The sequence below is a fragment of the Oenanthe melanoleuca genome, chromosome 4, assembly GCF_029582105.1.
Source record: "Oenanthe melanoleuca isolate GR-GAL-2019-014 chromosome 4, OMel1.0, whole genome shotgun sequence".
Lineage (NCBI taxonomy): Eukaryota > Metazoa > Chordata > Aves > Passeriformes > Muscicapidae > Oenanthe > Oenanthe melanoleuca.
Genome location: NC_079337.1, coordinates 52,231,326 through 52,250,839, shown reverse-complemented (window position 1 = coordinate 52,250,839; position 19,514 = coordinate 52,231,326). Strand labels below are relative to the sequence as shown.

Here is a 19,514-nt window from a genome sequence, read left to right as displayed (position 1 = left end):
CCCCTGTATGGAGCTATACCATGGACATCTACTAGTGCAAAACTTCAAACATGACCTGATTTTTGTTGTTAGGTATCACCTTGATTCTAGAAAAATAGAGGTGAAAATAGTTTAAAGTTTAAACTATTTTAAAGCCCAACTAATCCCTTCCCCACCCAATAATCTAAGTTAAAAGGAGTCATTCTCATTAACCTACTAGGTTAGCAGGGCAAGCAGTCTGGTCTATGATCTTACAATTAAATTCCACCAGCTTGATCACTAACCAAGAAATAAATGCAATCTCCTCTTTTTCTATATATGCTATCTGAAAATGAGCAAATGCTACAGGTAAATTTATTCCATTTTTAACCTAAAAATGTCTCATGAATACACAAACATTGACTCAACACAGGAAAAGCCTACCAATGACAGCTTTTCTAACAGAGTTAGAATCATAGTGGCTAAGGTGCAGCCTTTTAGACATTTCTCATGGACAGCTTGGTGTGTCATCCACTGCCATAAATCTCAAGAGTATGAAAAGAAATGAAAAAAGAAATTTTGGATCTTCTAAGCATGACTTAGTAAAGCCTCATGAGTCAGTATCTCTGAGCCAGTCTCAGACATGCTCCCTGGATTTGAGGCCAATGCATTAACTGACTGTAATTCATCAAGCAACTGTTCCTAGTCCTCTCTTGGTATTTTAGGTTTAGTTTTAGGTTCCCTACCTGCTGTGCTTCTCTTTCAAGTTCCCCATTTCTCTATTCTGACATCCCTCTTTTTCAATCTTACTCTTTTACCAAGTGACTCTACTACCACTCAAGTCTCATGGGATGGTTTCATTAATTTTATCTTTACAACCCATACACTGTCAAATCAACAAGGTATCTGATAGCCATTACTGCAATCTTGCTCCTTGCTCACTAACAACTGCTATTTCCACATGTCCTGCTTTACATTTAAGAGAGCCATTAAGAGGAATGTATGAATGTGAATAGTAACAGGACTAGACTATTAAGCTACCATCAAGCAGAACTTTTGTACATAACTATTGAAGAAGATAACTCCAAATTCCAATTGGCCAAAATTAGCAATAGTTTCAAACTTTTAAACAGGAAAAATAACTCAAGAAACAGATAACATCCTACTTGATGAACAAGAAGCCTAAGTCACTGCTACAGCTTCTGTACTTCTGATGCTTTGAGACCAAAAGTTCGTAAGAAAAGTAAATTTCACACTGTTTTGGAAGAGATTAAAGCATTTTTTAAACTACTGACAAACCTGAAGACTGCAATAAGTAATTTGGGGGAAGAGTGTAATAGCAAAAGAGCCCCTATAAATAGCCAATTTATAGCCAATACAGTACTAAAATTAAGCTGCTTCTAATTTAATTTTCAAGAAAACCACCATTGAAGCAATGCAAAAGAGTCCTCATGTATGCTTTTGTGGACTGGCTTTTTTTCCTAGATCTTAAACAAATAGTGTAATACTCATTCACAGGATGAATGAGGCAAGGAGCTTCAGAACTCATTCAATCAATGGTTTTGAGAAATAATTCTTAATGGCCATTTAAAAGAAAGAAAACAAAGAACCCATGTTTTCAGGAAATATTATTTAAGCTGAAGTATCTATGGCTACTGCTTAGATGCTATTTTTTATATTTTTAAATGAAGTTGACTTTCAATAAAACTTGCATTAGTTAAAAGGAATATGATTTGCACAAATGTCTCTGAAACACCTCTATTTATAAAGTTCTTTTTTATGATGAATTGGAACAACTCCTAACACTGCAATCGCACATGTAATTTCAACACCTGGAAAGAACTCAATCTCACTAATCAGTGTTTACAACCATAACACCAGGATTTCAGCAGTCTGTAGTTAAAACCTGGCTCCCAGTAACGGCAGGAAAGGCATTACCATGCCTATACTAAATCTTCCTGCTCAGATTTATTTCCTTTAAAACCATTTCTCTGGAGTTGCAGTTCTATGCTGAATTTTACTTGTCAATCATATAAATGACTTAACGCGACAAAAACCATTATATTCATGACAGAGATTTTGGAAGGAACTTGAAACAAAGAATTTTAGACACCAAAATAAACCAGCCTTGTTTGACCATGCCAAGAGTATTACAATGAGCTAAGTATAGATTTGCTCCTTCCTGCAAGCCTTGTATTGTACTTCTGTTAAACTGAAACAACCAAGCTATGTCACAGAAGTAGTCCCCAGCAATTACTCATTTCCCTGGCTAGAGGTTCCATACAAATGTATAATTTAGACTATTATGAGTTTCAAAGGTTTTGGCAAGACCTTATTAAAGCTCTTGGTTAAATGTGGATAGAAGGAGAAATATTTGATTTTCAAAAGTGCTCCACTAGGCCTAAGGACAGCCAGCCAAGCAATATACTGATTGATACCTGGACTTGCAACCATTTCTTTGGCACATACAAAAAAACATACCATATGCTTTAAAGATGATAAAACTAACAATGGAGGACTGCCTTTGTGAACCTGCAAGCACATATTTTTTGAGGAAAGGGGAAAAATCTATGCAAAGGCAAAGGCAATTCATTTTTCCATTTGGCAACTTCTTTTCAATATTCATAGAAAAACCACAGAATTCACTCAGAAATCCAAGATTAGTTACTTCAACAGACAATAACGCTCATATCATTTACCACTGCAACAGAGAACAACTCCCTGTAAATTAGCCAAATTCAGCTTCTCTAGACTCAATTTCTTCAACAGTTTCTTTTGCCTTTAGGTGAAGCCTTAAAAAGACTCCTGAAACTGTGAAAGATTTTACTTCTTTTACTTACACTACACAAAAGTAACTCCAAAGTACTGATGAAGAGAGGTTTCTGAGCCATGAATAAAGAAGGGAAAGATGTAGAGGTACCCTTTCTGCTGCCTGATCTTGCCTTCCCTCTATAACAACCTGCAGAAGTGGATATGTTTCTACTGCCCTCTTCTCAATGCAGCTGTTTCTAATACAAAATAACAAGTATTGCTTCAGCCCTGCCTCAGTAACTGGCCAGTATCAGACAAGTTTCCAGAGCACTAGCCACATTCCTTTTCTGGCAGGTTCTCTGGAGCCTCTGCAGCACAAGCTATTTGTTTTATATGCATCTGTTATGGGAAGCTTGCATGTATCACAGACTCAAAGAATAGCAGGAAGGGGTTCATAAAGACCATCAAGTCCAACTCCCTCCACCTCACAGGACTACCCCAAAACAAAGCCATACACGAAGTAGGAGTGCTATCCAGATGGTGCCTGAACTCTGGCAGGCTGGGTGCTGAGGCCACTTCCCCGGGAAGCCTGTTCAAGTGCCCAACCACCTTCTCAGATTTGAGCACAGTCTCAACCCCCACTGCAGCGCTAGACGTAAGGCACTGTCCCCATATTCCTTCTTCTTCTGACCAAATGCAAGGGCAACCACAGCCAACAGTCCCATCAGAAGCTATGAAGAAAGGAGAAAAAGATGTCTCTGAGAGTGTCAAGTGGGTAGTGCCTACCTTTACTACATAGAGGGAAAAAGGCATTATAGATCAGAACAGACCAGAGAGCAAAAGATTCAGTGTGATGGAATAATAGGCCTTCTCCTTTTCCACTTAGGCTTTGTTAAAATTAGGACATTTTTTGGGATAAAAACTGGAAAATAACTCCACTTTTAGCTACAGATGAGCATCAAAAATTACTCACAAAAATATCTATAAATACTTAATAACAAAAGCCAGTAAATATCTGTCAGGCAGCAACAGATCTTTGCTCACTAGTGACCAATGGCCTGATGAGAAAAAAACAGTAACTACAACTAGTCATCCCTGGCATTATGCACTACACTGGAGTTTGGCTCCTTTACTATTTTGCAAATCTAGCAACACATACACACAGTGTTATTTTTTTTCACAGCACCTTAAAAATGATGGATAGTAACAGTCTTTAATATAGCTCTCAATTCTCTTGCACATAACTTGAAAAAAAAAAAAAAAAAAAAAAGAACTTTTTGCCTTTAGGGTACTACCTAAAAAAGTAATATGGGAAGGGGGAAGAGGAGGAAACTTCCAACGTGCCTTTACAGTTTGAAAGTATTTTTAAATACAAACATTCCTATACTGCAATTTACAGCCTTTTATGTTTGTTCCAGCCACACCTTCAAACAAAGAAGAACACTGAAATTATAGGTCTGACAGAAAAATTTTGATGAAACATTCAGCGCACTTGATGGGTGTGACTGATCAAACTTACGTGATGTTTCTCCTCCAATGAATTCCTATGATTGCAGTGGCTGAATTAATACAGTAAAACCTGTTTTACTTACCAACTACCACTGTTCACTCCAAGATACGGAACTGGTGCCCCACCTTAGCAGTAGCTTCCTTACAATAAAACCCCAAAATTATTGTATTTTTTTCTTTAAGATGAAAATTCAGAGAAGACTCTGAGTACACAAAACAAAATACATTTCATATGGGTTGTATTTTCACGCCAAAAAACAACACCAAAAAGCAAAGCAGTAGTCTTTGACTAAGCAGTCACTTGACATAAAACAAAAGAAGAAAATCCTCTCCTAAACATTTTGAGCTCCTGAAGACATCTTAAACTTTGAGATAATAAAAAGAATCAAAATCCCTTTAACATTTTGAGAGTTGTAATTAATTGATGGAATTTTTATTGAGAGTACTCAGGTGCAGAGGTTTGCACAAGTGTCTCTCAATTCCATTAAGATAAGACAGAGCAACCAGAGATGAAGTTGTTGTACATATCAGGCCTGAGGGACTATCACATCTATTAGAATGAGCATTTCTTCTCTCCTAGATTTCACTGGTGGACTTGGCAGCATTAGGTTAATGGTTGTACTCAATCTTAGAGATCTTTTGCAATCTAAATGATTCTATGATTCTGTGTTAGTGCAAAACCTATTTGTTGAAGAAACAATGGTGTCATTTCATAAAGCAATGACTCCTAGTGTGGCTAACAAGTTCTAGATTTTACATACTACTACGTGCTCTGACCAATGGAATAGAAGATTTCAGTGTCCAGAAACAAAAGTCTCTCTACTGGCTCTGCTCTTGGAGCCAGTACATTTTGAAATCCATGGGAACATTGCTTTCTATGTGTTGCAAGGACAAACAATGTCACTGTTTTCCAACTGCTACCTCATGCTATGGGAGTCAAACACATGTACCTACAAACCAAAGCAAAGTGCACTGGTTCACATTCAGCACATGCATTATGTTTTTCATCCTCAAACCCCTTGTAGAGAGGAAGAAATCAAATTAATCTCCACAGCATTACGGTGAGATAAATACAGAATTATTCCTTACCCTGTAGTGTATTTTATCCACAGATTTTATCACACAGGACTCTGATTGCAGCTTTTGCACCTTAACACAAGGCAAGCAAAACTTAGTGAATTCATTAATTAACAAGAAATAGCCACATTAGTCATTATTTATGATGATGTCATGAACAGTCATAAGGTAATCCCTGAAGCTTGTTTCCGAAGTGAATTGTGATAGCCGAGTACATTGAGCTAGAATCTGGCAGTGAAAGGCATCAAAATGGGTCTATTTGTGGTATGTCACAGCATAATCCTGTCTGGAACCCCTGGTCTTTCTGATGTTATGCCTGCCCCAAAAAGTCAGGCCCACAAACATATTCACTAGCAGAAGATAAGCTGTCCGACCAACATCTCAGTGAGTACCATGCTGCTGTGATACCAATGGTCCTTGAAGCAGTCAGAATCTTGGTTTGAATGAATCACCTTGGGATACCTATGGATAACTGTAACAGCACTAAGGGCCGTGACTTCAGGCTCTTTGGTGGGACTTTTTGGCTGGCAGGAAGATTAACCATCAAGTTGTGTTCTGTACTAGGAATATGCCATCATCATGTTATGGGATTCAGTACTGGAAACCCCAAAGACTATTCTATGACCATGGGATCCTCTCTAAGGCTCAACAGCTGCTTGGGAGACACAGGATCCACTTGACTACACAAAGCAAAAGTATCTTTGTCAGTAGGCTGGAGAACTTCAAAAGGAGAGCTTTACTCTTGAAATTATGTGGGAGGGGATAAGGAAGCTCAGGATAGGGTAGGCAAGTCAAGAGGCTGGGATGATGGGAAGAGAAAGGACATAGCAATTCACAAAGCAACTGAGCTGAAGTCCAAATCCTTTGACCATAGGCATGTAGAGAAGGAGACTAACATAGAACAGCCTTGCAGGAAAGCTCTAAGCCTGTACCACAGAACCAGCACACCTGAATGCCCCTCTGAGGTCTCTAACACATGCAGCAAGGAGAATAAACAGGAGGAGTTTGAAGACTGTGTGCAGTTACAGGCTTACAAACTCTGAGATCATGGAGAATCAGTGGGATAGCTCACACAACTGGAGTGCTGTGATGAAGGAATACAGGCTCCTCAGAAAGGACAACAAGGGAAGGAAGGATCTTTCCCCTTCACCCTGTTTTCTGTGAGGGCACTCAAGCACTGGAACAGGTTGCCCAGAGAGGCTGTGGAGTCACGGAGAATCAAAAATGAGCAACCTGCTCTAAGTGGTCATGTTTGAGCAAGAAGATCGGACTAGTCGACCTCAAGAGCTGTCTTCCCACCTCAACTATTCTGTGGTCTTGTGGTGTTCAGTTCCATTTAATTTGATTCCTCATACATTTAAAATACAAATCTAAGGCCTCCCCAGTGACATATGCATTGCAGCTTTATTCTTGATACAGAGCCCCCATGCAAACCCATTATCTCCAACTGAGTGGTCTCACTGAGATGAAATTAAGGAAAGCCTATTTAGAACTATGGCCCAGCACAGTTTCCTAACCATGCATTTTACTTCATCTTTGTTTATTCAAAGGATCTCATTTGTATTAAAAGAACATCTATTTCATATAGAAGGTCAAAGGATTCACTGATTTTTTATTTTAATGGCAAAGCTTCTCCCAAACTGAAGCTAAACTGAAAATTTAAGCAATGTAGATAAAAATAATAGGCAGTATATATTAAGCTAGAAACGCAATCTATGTTTTTTAAGTTTCCCAGTGCAGCAACACTGGGCAACAGACACCTAGTAAACTTCCATTATAATGTCCTGTATCACAGTTAATGCATAGAAATACATATCATTGCAGAACTGTAGAATGGTAGAATTTCTACTTATATAGGATGCTCAGCAGAGGCTATGTAGACAGAGAAATATTTTAACATGTCTTTTAAAACAGGAGTGTTTACTGTTTACCATTGTGCTGGTTTCAGCTGAGGTAGGGTTAATTTTCTTCACAGTGGCTGATATGGGGCTCTGCTTTATATTTGAGCTGAACACAGGACTGATAATATGGAGATGTTTTTGTTACTGCTGAGCAGGACTTATAAGAGCCAAGGCCTTTTCTGCTTTTTGTACTGCTGTGCTGGCAAGGGAAGTTGGGGGTGCAACTCCAAGGTTGGGAGGAGACACAGCCAGGACAGGTGACCCAAACTGACCCAAGGGATATTCCAGACCATGTGAGATCATGCTCAGTATATAAAGTGTTTGGAGTGATGGCATTTGTCTTCTTAAATCACCATTATGCTTGAAAGGGCCCCGTTCTCCCAGGGATGGATGAACACCATGCCTGCCCATGGATGTAGTGAACAAATTCCTTGTTTTGTTTTGCTTTGCTTGTGTCAGCAGCTTTTGCTTTTCCTATAAAACTGTCTTTATTTCAATCCACAAGTTCCATAGCCTTTATCCTTCTGATTCTCTCTCTGATTGCCCTGGTGAGGCAGTGAGTGAGGGGCTGCCTGGGCCTTGGCTGCTGGCTGGGATTAAACCACTGCAACCATGTCTGGATAAATTTTAACATAAAACACACTCTTCCTAATTCCTATTGTCCTGAAACATTTGGCCCCTCCACCACTTATCCAAAAATTACTCAGCACCTGACACCAGAAGACACTGTAAAACTACCTTCAACCACACCATTTGAGAGTGTTAGGCATGAGGGGACAGGAAAGCACTGACAGTTCACAAAGCTCTGAACAACACTAATGGTGGAACATCTACAGCAGAAATAGAGATTTCCATAGCACCATTTCTTATTTTCTGCTTGTTGGCAAAAGGCAATACACAGAGAACAATCTTTGGACAGAATCATCATCGTATCGTAGAATTGTTTCGTTTGGAAAAGATCCGAGATGCAAACACAGCTTTGAGAGGGAAAATACTACAGAGGACTGCATGTTAAGATACCTTTAAGTAACTATGTTATTAAAGCAGACTTTGAGTTAGCTGCTTGCTGAAAGAAAATGCCCAGTTATATGATATTTCCATAAAAAACATGAAAATCCTGTGCTGGAAAACAGGATGAGAAGGCATGGTGGAAAACAAGAAATTTTAAGTAATCACAAAACATAATTGATAATACAGGGGAAAAATGAAGACAAGGAGAGGACAGTAGCAATTCCAACTAACCTATTACATTTAAGGTTCTAGACTGAAATTTCAATAATAAGCAATAATTCTCAGTTGTGGCAAACCAATGCAACAGATAGCAAATTGTTAAGGATTTATGCACTTTTGTGTCATGTAGAATTCATTGGAAGATCAGGGTCTTCTTTTATAAAGTGACTGAGGTCACAAACTTCTCCCAGCACACATCCAGGGTTCCAGGAAAAAAGGGAATGGAAGAAGCACAAAAGAAAGAGAGAACTTCACTCTTTCTTAGGTGAGAAAATGTTAAGAAATGTATGTATGGTAATAATGGAAAAATATTCATAACTTTCTTTTACTATTCTCTGATGCATTTCTCAAAGCAAAACTATACTTTCCTTCAGAAAGGTTGCACTAACTACTCTAGGTTATCCACCTTGTATGCTACAGACACTTCTCAGGAAAAAGAAAACTCAAGAAGTACACTAACAGTCTACTACTGTACGACCTAACATATATATTGTTCTAGGGGGGAACCTATCACCGACCCCATTTTCTTTCTTTCACTGCCACCTAGCATGAATATATCACTTCCTCAGAAGAAAAATAACCCCTAGGTAGATTATTAAAGGTTTTCCAGGCACTTGCCCTGGTAAGACAAGCCATCAAAACTTAATACAATCACAGCTTCTGAATTTAGACTGAATTTGGCTAGTATTTTAGCAACAACTGTCAGCTTTACTTGTTTTGAAAGAAGAAAGATGAATTAGAAAAGCTATGGGATGACAAATCTCCCTTCCTACTTATCTCTGTAATGATCCATACACTGCTTTGGATTTTTCTTTCAACTGGATATTCCTCAGCAACACTCAGAATGCACAAACTTATATCTGGTCATAAAGTTTTATTAGAATTCTGTTGAAATAACAGAATTGCAAATAAATTATGCTAAATAATGAGGAAGCTAAAAGATTCTACACTGAGCCACTGACTTCTTGGCAGCTATTTGTTTAAGTGCCTGAAGGAGTAATTATATTGCCTCTGGAAGTTTAGTTTAAAGCAACCAAAACCCTAAGCCGTAAAATTTTAAGCAAATAGCGAGAACTGCATGCAAACTGTCAGGGAAAGGGTGATGAATAAAAACTTCTGATCCATTAACAGAATGACCATGTTTTAAACATGGTCCAAAAATAGCAATTACAGCAACAATTTTTGTTCTTTTAGGTTCTCCTCATCTCCCTGCTCCACACATTGAGTTTTGGGTGCCATTTTTCTCTAAAAATTAAGATAATTTTAAGATGTGACAACCAACATTCCACAACAGGGACACACTATGTGGATATCCAGGAACAAAAATGCATGCGAGCAGGCAAAAAGTTTTTCAGGGGAATCATAAAATGCAATTATAATTGTTTTACTATTTATAACTCATAGAGTCCAAGTGGCCTGGGAGAATACTTAATGGAGAACTGCACTCACAACAATAAATTAACAATTATGGAAAGCAGGCAAAGCATTCCCAGCTTACTTTTAAGTATGAGAAGTCTTGTCACAAATCCATTTTAGGACTCAATAAGGAAGAATAAACAACAAGGAGAACAACCTCAAGTCTCTGTACACTGACCAATTTCAGTCTCAGATGAACATGAAAGCACTAGCCATATATTCTACAGTTCAGCTATTTCATAGTGAAATGTGTAGACAAAAGCAAAATTTCACAATTTAAAGACTGAGTTTTTCAATATTCAAAAATGCTTGCTTTCTTACCACATTTCTTAATTAATATTTTTATTCTTTTGCAAAGTACTTTTGTAGCAGATAAATAACATCAGCTGAAAAAAATTCCTACCTGTTTCCTCTTTTCAGGTGGAAGTGATGGATCCCCATCCTACAAATAAACAGACATATTTTATTGGCAGCTTATTTCTGAAACTAGAAACTATATCAATTCTGTGAATCTAATTGTCTAACATGTATTTTAACTAATTTTTTTTTAAATACTGCTGATTAATACCGGTAATACTAACTTCAACTTTAAAACATTTCTAAAGTTGAAGATTTGTTTACAGTTTAAGAACACCAGTTCATTACAAATTTGTGTTGCATTAATTTTCATACTGGTACATTAAGTTGCTGTGGAATAATAATACCACAGTCATTTTTTAAATGAAATTATCAATGAAACAAATTTCCTCAGAGCATGCACTGCATTTCTGTGTCCTATATAACAAGCACTGCCTCATCAATGCAGAACAAATGAGTAATAATATGATCAGGGCTGTGCAACTGCAGGACTACTGCAAACAAGTACCTAAACATTTTTACAGCAGCCGTTATGGGCTTCTTCCCAATTTTTTTTGAGGTTCACCTTTATCCCCCAGTTATACAGTCTTCATAAAGAACAACCTACAATCAGCTCCCGATACTTCTTTTTCAGAGACTGGTGTCGTTCCCGCAGCTGGTTGGCCATAAGTTTGTACTGGTCTCTTTCTTGTTGACAGGTGTCCAGCTCTTTGGAAAGGATTAACAATGCCTCCTTTTTACTTTCAAGTTTCCTTTTGCACACCAGATACTGCAGAAGAGAAAAAACCCATACATTTAACAAGCCATTTCTACCCAAGCCACTCCTGCGTATAAGAGGCTCAAGTTCTCCTCTGAAAAGTTGGAGGAAGACTGCACAAGATCAAAGTCTGCCACAAGTCAACTCATTAATAACAATCATGGGGAAGATATCTCATGTTGAAAGCTTGAAATCCATTGGTAATGTCACATGTTCACCTAACCATGGGGACTTACAAAAATTTACCAATTTGAGTTTCTCATTCTTTTACTTATATACAGTAGCATGAAGAACCTTGCAATTTGCCCAGCAGCCCTGACAAAGCTGCTAGAAGGAAGAAGCATTTGCAAAATCCCTTTTCTACATATGTTCACAATGCCCAGCTCCCAGGTAGCAACCAATTGTTCCAGCTTCACCTCCCACTGCAATCCTTCTCCCCACTACCAGCCACATCCTCTGGCTCAGCCTCCCAACTGGACACTGAAATGGGACCATGTTGCAGCAGAAGGGGCTGCATGAATGATAACCAACATTTACCTTGACTATGAAATAATTACAGTGTGATGCCCTAATGTCACATAAAAGAAACTTAATTATGCTGTGATACTACAGGCACATGCTCATTTGAGGCATAAAAAAAAGGAAATAATGCAGGAATGCTGCGAACACCTAAAAGGGGCAGGAAGACAGGGATGAGCCTTCCCTGCAGCCATCATTTCTCATGTGAAGGGCTCATGCACTAAGCAAAGCAGAACTCGCAAATCTTAGCTGTTCTGCATTAGTCTGATCTGCTTCATTGCCTTTCCCCATTGAAAGGAAGAGTAACGTCCATGCCATCCTCAATGTCACCTATCAGAACTTTCAGGTAACTTTTCTCACTTAACATGATGTTCAATCAGCAAATTCTTATTACCCATCACCTGACACTGCACATGCTAAAGTATGTATTTCTATTTCTGATGTTACTGACATAAGACGTGGCTCTAAATACTTTCTGAATGTGATCTGCAAGAGACCAAATACCACAGCAGTCATGAAAACAATTTATAGTTTCATTATATCTCCTGACAAGAATACTTCGTCATTATGGGCTCTTGCACAAAGCAAGAACATCAGCACTTCCATACTGTTCAAGTCAGTGCTGCTCTTTGGGACAAAAATCATTCTTTGTATGTACTACTTGCTTGGGATTAACTTTGTTAACCTCAATTTCAGACCAATGAGGAAAGAAAAACTGAGTTTGGTATATTAGTATAGACAACCTTTTCCAAAAATGGTAAATGCTTAGTTGCAAAAAAGTGGGAAGGAAATTAGAAAAGTAGTTCCAAGAAGCATCTGAACTCTCAAAAAGGACACTTCCACCTTGGATTAATTTTATTTCTGGCAATACCGAAGTTGAAATCCTGCCATAAATTTTCTGGATTATGATGCCTTGGCATCAACAAAGTGTACCTATGTACTTATGTCCTTACTGATACCTTACACAAATGTCAAATCCCCTGATAAAGAACTGAAAGGTATGAGAAGCTAAACTTTAATATTGTCAGTAAGTGATTATAGTAAATTGCTTCAAACTTGCTTACAGTGAAACACTTGTCAATCTCTCTTCTTTTTTTCCCCTGCTTCATCCCCTAAGTAATTCTAAAATAAGCCTTTGCTAAATTGCTTTTAAATACTAACAATCTGATAGAGTAGTTGCAAATAAAAATGAGTAAAAGCAAACCTCACAATCACTTTAAAAAAAAAACAAAAACAAAACAACCCAAATAGCCTAAAGCCCTGAACAAAGTAGCCTATCCTATCCTTTAACAGGTAGAATCCCAGGAAGAATGAAGCTGGCCCATCCAGCCCACACCTGTGTAGAGTAGAGCAGCCTATACCATGCACATGATGGGAGTGGAAAGAAGCCAAACTCTTGCCTTATACACCCACAGTACCTGCAGGTGCCTACAAGCCTTGCTTCAAGTGCTGCTGGATGATACCATGTATGAGAGTCAGGAGTGAACCAGAGCATGTGGATTAGACTCTAAAACCCAGTACTTACCCAGCAGGAAATACAGACCTAGCAGTAAACAATTCTTGCTTCTGCCATGAGTCACAGCTCCCTACAAAGGACACACTCAGAGCATATGAGAAGGCTTCACCTTTTACAGCAGCACTGGCAGGGGCTGGGGAATTCTCCACTACCTATTAGCCTGAGGACAACAAACCATAAACAGATTGTGGGGACAGTAATGTTCAGGGTCTAAATGAAAAGGGATAATGATGGCCTCCTTGTTTAAAATCTGTTTCAACTAGATGATCTATATACTGATGGTGTCTGCATCTCTCCTCAATGTACTATTTGGATTTTACTACAAAAATGACCACATAAAAGACTTTTTGAAGTAATTTTTGCCTTTTACACATATTGACTTTCCCAAATAAACAGAATAAAACCAGTAATAAAGTAATCATTTGTTTCCATGGGCTTATGGTACAAGAAACAATAAAGCCAAAGCATTTCTGTGGAATGTGATTATTCAACAGGGCTATGTTTGCAGTTCTCATTACCATTACTGAAAAAAAACCAAATTTCACAAAGACAGACCTCAAAGAGGTTATTCAATACATTTGTTTCTGAATGTTAAAAAACAAGGTAGCAATAATGGCCATAAAATGACCTAACAACCGCATGCCAGAAATGGGTCCTAGTCAGGGAAATAACTGAGTCCCATCAGCAATTTCCCTTATATGGACAAATAAGTGCAACAAAATTGGTATGCTGTCAAAAAGAACATAGGAGAGTGACAAGTTGCTTTGGAGCAATGAAAGCAATAAGGCAAATTTTCTCAAACAGTCTGAAAAAAGGAATTCAGTCGAAGCTTCTGGCATTCACTCACAAAGAGATTTCTGCCCCTGCAACTGAAGGAAAGCCCACATCTCAGGTGCTGTCTATCAGTGAAACAAGTGAACTCTGTTATGCAGTATAGTTACTATAAAATATTGTTATTGTTTTTTGTTTCTTTTTAATTATTGGTACAAAATAATCTATTAATTTAAAAAACAAGTTAAATGACAATCAGCTGCTATACATTCAATCTAAAAGTTACAATGTACAACTTTTCATATCTGTCTAGTGACTTATCTACCAATGTGCTGTTATCTGCAATAAAGTAAATTATAATTGCTACAAGGAAGATCATAATAATTAAAGAAATATATACGACATTCTACATTACTGTCTGAACTGCTTTACAGCCAGATGACTACTTCAGTGAAATTGAGTAAAAAGAGACAGACATTACAGGAGAATGTAACTGCTCCAAGGTGACCCTCTACATCGAACACTTACTATTTGTCCATTGCTATTTTTAGTGACAAATCTGGGTAGATCTCATTAATGACGCTGTAGACACGGTCTAATAATCTGATGAAGCTGGAACACAGTCAAGGTTTTAAACTTTCTTTTTTTAAACCAACAAACACACTGAATTCCTATCAGCTTGTTTTGGTTTTTTAATTATTATTTTTTAATTTGTACATATTACTGGCCTATATTTTGGTATTTAATGACAATGTCATGGAAAGCATCTAATCTTCTGAGAGTAGAAACAGAGATACTATCTCCAATCTGTGCTTTGGAATCACTGTGGATCATATTCTGTCTCCTCTTGACACTTGTGGGCTTTGTATCCTCAAATGCTGAAGGGCTACTACATTACATTGGGCCTTGAAACCTATCATCTACCATGCTGAGAAACCATGAAGTCTACTCACCAACTTTTAACAAGAGATCCAATTGCTACCATAGTGCCTTAAGTTTTATCAAATTTCTCCTAACTGTACTCTTGGAGGCAATGTTGTAGAAACTGAAGGGTCCCAAAATGCACTGCAATCTCGTAGTTTGGGATGTTTGTTGACTGTGTTTCTATAATGTTGCTCCCCTTGACTTCAGATTAAACTGTTAACTTATCTGAAAGAGTCAAGCACTCAGACACCCAGAGAAATACAAAATTACTGGCCATTTGCTTGCCATCTCACTTCCTGATATGATTTCTCTCTGATAAAACCTGAAATAATGCAGTGACCTTGGTTTTATCCCACCATATCAATTCTGCTTTTCCTGCTGCCCAGCTCTTGCTTTACTGGCTGCCTCCCAGCTGCTGAAACACAAAGCAGGCTGGTATCATTCACTGATGATAGAAGTGATATAAGCAGCTCCTCAGAACACCATGTCTTGTCTTGATGGCAATACTACACCACATCATATTCACTGGCCATTCAGGAATACCACAATTTAGTAGTTAACACTACTGTGCCATGTGGCCCAGCCCTCAGAAGTTTTGCATGCAGTGCATCGGACAATATTATTAATTTTCTCTGTTTGTTTCACAGCATCTCTGAGGGTTTCTTAGCCAACCTGAAACATGGAAACATGAAAAGCAAACACTTGTTTTGTTGCTCCAAAGTCCAACATGCAGGTCTTCACAGTACTCCCACAGCTCCAGAGAATTTTGGAGCGCACTAAAACACAATGCCAGCTCTCTCAGCATTTTTATCTCATTTTCCAAATGTCAAAGTCATTACAATTCCAACCCAACCAACCAGAGACCTTAGAGTACCTGCTCCATTTTGTTCTTCCCTACAGCCCCTGCATTTGTCCACGTTAAGAAAAGCTGTTAAACTAGTGGCTCCAAAGCCTGTTAGAGACTCTTTGTTAAAGACTCATAGAGATTTGGCAAATTACATTTCACACTTTGTTTGAGAAGGAAACATGACTGAATGTTACAGAGATAATATGAACATTAAAATCTCACCAGTTTTCCTTCCTTTTCTCTCTTGCCCACATAAAAAATTGTGCAACCAATGGGAAAGGTATGCTCTGCCAATTACAAGCAGGCTAGGTATCTCTTCAGAACTCATGTCTAGAAATCATTTTGAAATCTCGATATTTCAACTAGAACCACTGCTCAACAGTCTGATAAATCCAAAATTACTAGGCAAGGAGGCTCAAGTGACAAGCATATCACCTCCCTCTGTGCTGCTGACCATACACAATCAATAACCAAGAAATAGACCCTTGTGAATGAAAATTTAAACAGAAATTATATCTCTTCAAACTAACTTTAGGAGGCACAGTCACATACGAGTAGCTGTAAACAGCATACACTAAACACTCTAATGTGAGGGAAGTGATGAAAGAAAGAGAAGCATTTTGACATTGGATTTAATTCTAGAAATTGGCAAATCTGAGAGACCTTGAGATCATCTAGTTCCAAATCTGCTGCCATGGGCAGGGACACCTTCAACTAGAGCAGGTTGCTCAGACTCCCATCCAAACTGGCCTTGAACAACTCCAGACATGGGGATGAGGAATGGAATGTACTTTTGGGATAGTATTTTGACATTTATGAAGATCACTGGTTTACGGAGGACTTGGGCCACCAGCAAGAAAGTTCTTGCTACAGCTCAGTCTCTTGTGTCAAACCAGCAGTTACTGACCAGGTCTTCATCCTACAACTTTACATAGCTTTTAAATACTCTAAACGTGGGTCACTGAGTGACATAAATGTTAGATGAAAACCAGGAGACCAAGCAGAAAAATTACATGGTAACTCAAGAGAGTAATTGATCTTTCATCTATCTATCTATCTATCTATCTATCTATCTATCTATCTATCTACCTATCTATCTATCTATCTCTCCCCACACATTCATCCCCAATACATGAACTTAGCTCAAGAACAGGTAAAATTTATGCGGATTCTTGCTTCTGAAGTGAGTTCTTCTGCATCCAGCTTGTAAGATTATCAATGGAAATAATGACTCTTTTATGCTACTTCAGTGTTTGCTAAGTTGGCTTTGTCCCAGTATCTTACCTACGTCATCCTATTCAGTTAGTTTAAAGAATGCTCAAGGTACATGTGGTGCAAAGATTGTTCAGAGTACCAGGTGCACACTAGGCCTGAAATATATGTGGCTGTAAGGTAAGTGGAAAAATACATAAATATGGAGCAAAAGAACAAGAAAGGAGTTAATGGAAACAGAGAAAGATATGTGAAAGGGTACAAAGCAAAAGGCACTGAAATGGAACTAAAGACAAAAGGACAAGGAAGAGTACACATAGAAAAAGACTGAAACAGACAAAAAAAAACTTTTTTCTAATGAAAAGGCAAACTACAAAAAAAAAAAAAAAAAAAAAGCTGTGTGTACAAGTGTTTGTGCATAAGGACCAAACATACATCCTTACCACTTTTCTTAACACCTGTTACACCACAGTTTTAAAAGTTACAGTTGCTTTGAAAAGTATTCATTTACTCCTACCTTTCAACCTGGAGGATTTGGCTTATGCAAATGATAAAGTATGTGACCACAGGTCTGAATACATCAGTTTCTGGTCTTTTACACCAAGATTTTTAACCCCATCTTATGTTTCAACTGTCTACCACCTGCAATGGGAGAGTTTTTGTTTAGAGCTACCATGTAACCTTGTATTTTGAAAGCCATTTCAAGATTTTAATGAAACACACAGGGGGGAAAAATTATCCAGCAGACACTGAAAGTAGGAGGCCTTGAGAAAATTACTGAGGGATACGGTAAATTCAAAAAATTTATTACAAGTTACTTCAGAAGTCTGAGCTGCTTTCTCACAGACCCATTAGGGTATTGGAGTTAATGGGTAAAACACACGGAGTGAATTATAACAGCCAAAGGAAGAGGAAGGCAAAAGAGGAAAACCTGTATCTTGACAGCACATACTACAGACTTCACCCAGAAAAACAGGCTGTAAGCCTGCTGTGAAAACAGAGAGAAAGGAGGGAAAGGTAGAATACAAGTCACTATGCCTCTATTTTTTCCTGAAAAAAAGAAATTAAGTGTATGTTTAAGTACCTACAAAAATTTATCTTAGCACAGTCATTAAACTTTACTACAATCAAGAAGCCCTTAAATTGAAGTAAGTGTTCAATTTTAGGATTTTAGTTTTTAGATTAAACTATATAAAAAGTAAAAAAGTTCCAAAGTAATTCTAAGTACTGTGTCCACAGACAGTCTCCAATTCTGTATCTACTGTACACAGATCTGGGCTATAAAAACTCCCATTGAAATCACCAGGAGTAGTGACAGGTTCAACACCCTAAACTCAAATATCTTCTTGACAGGTCAGGGCCTTAGGCCTTATATTCAGTTAACATAATGGAGGCAAAGCCTACCTGAAAAAAGGGTAATTCACCTGTGTGCATCATAGACAGTAGACTCAGTCAGGCCAATGCCATTTGCACAGAAGTTTTATCTGCTAGCTGTAAGCATAAACATATTATTTTTACAGCAATGCAATGTAAAAATCCGCATGCCAACTTATTTCAAGAGTTTGGCTAATAAACAGATTTGTCTTCAATAATACTCCTTTAAATGATACTGACCTCAAGTTGGCTTGAGTTTGGTAAGTTATCCTACGTGAAAATGTGTACCTGTAAACGATGTGGATGCTTTAATGGGGATGCAGTGCACAATAAAGTTTCTATTCATGTAACTGGAAAATCCTCCACCTGTTGAGGCTCATGGGCACGGTGCTATTACATGCTTTTCTCCCATAGTATAAATGTCACCATGGGTCTCAAAATCCTTTCCTATGCGGTTCAAGCGAAGGAAGAACACAAGGCAGGGGGCACAGGGGCAGCCCGGTCACCCAGGCCGGTGCCGCAGCTGGGCTGCGCTGCTCCGGGCCCGAGGCCTCGGCCATCCCCGGGAATCCTCGGCGGCGTCAAACCAGCCACAGCAGCAGCGCCTACAACCGCTCTGTACACACGGAGAGGTTCGCAGGCCCTTGCTGCCGGTGCTCCGCAGCAGCGCAGGGCCGCGGCGGCGGCCCGAGCAGGGCAGGGCAGGGCAGTGCAGGGCAGGGCCAGCGGCAGACGTGGCCCACAGCGCAGCCGTGTCCGGCACGGCTCGGCACCGATCGGCACAGTGCGGCCCGGCACGGCTCGGTACGGCTCGGAACAGCTCGGCACAGCTCGGCACGGCTCGGCACGGCTCGGCACGGCTCCGCACAGCCCGGCGCCCGCCGCTGCCGCCCGCTCGGGCCGGGTCCGCAGCCGGCGCTGTGTCCCTCTCCGCGGCATTTATTTCCCCGAGGCGCGGGGAGCAGCCGGGCCCGCCCGCCGCTCTGCCTCGCCGCCCGAGGCCCCGGCCCGTGGCCCCCCGCCGCCTCACCTCGCTCAGCAGCCCCTGCCAGTCGCTCTCGCTGCGGTGGGAGCCCATGGCTCCGGCGGGCCGCGGCGCCGGTGAGCGGCTCCTCCCGGCCCGGCCTTCGCCGAGCAACCCGCGGGAGAGGCGGGGACTGCGGGCACCTCTGCCGGCCCGCCCTGCCGCCCGAGCGCCGCCGGGACCGGGCCGGGCCGCGGGGCCGAGCGGCGGCTGCCGAGGGCTGTGCGCGAAGGGCCGTGCTGGCTGCGTGTCCAGGGAAGGGCCCTCCTCTCCCTGCGGCGCTCCTGCATAACCGCTGGCACTGCTGCCATCCCAGGCTCTGGACAGCCAGGCTTCCGTGAGGACTCGATGAGGGGAGCGGCATCAGGGCG

At 39.9% G+C, this 19,514-nt stretch overlaps 1 protein-coding gene across 4 annotated transcripts in view; it reads right to left on the bottom strand.

Moving 5' to 3' along the window:
* Positions 1 to 19,308, bottom strand: part of CCDC149 (coiled-coil domain containing 149) — a 51,376-nt gene extending 32,068 nt beyond the window's left edge. Inside the window, exons 1-5 of one of the 4 annotated variants that reach the window (XM_056490035.1) lie at positions 19,150 to 19,235; positions 18,360 to 18,407; positions 18,150 to 18,236; positions 10,807 to 10,968; positions 10,246 to 10,284 (exon numbers count right to left, since the gene is read on the bottom strand). In XM_056490035.1, coding sequence (XP_056346010.1) covers positions 10,246 to 10,284; positions 10,807 to 10,968; positions 18,150 to 18,182 — 234 coding nt within the window. In that variant the 5' untranslated portion in view covers positions 18,183 to 18,236; positions 18,360 to 18,407; positions 19,150 to 19,235. Of the gene's footprint in view, positions 1 to 10,245; positions 10,285 to 10,806; positions 10,969 to 18,149; positions 18,237 to 18,359; positions 18,408 to 19,149 lie in introns of all 4 variants that reach the window. The other 3 variants (XM_056490036.1, XM_056490033.1, XM_056490034.1) reach the window with 3 other exon arrangements.
* Positions 19,309 to 19,514: the final 206 nt, after the last annotated feature.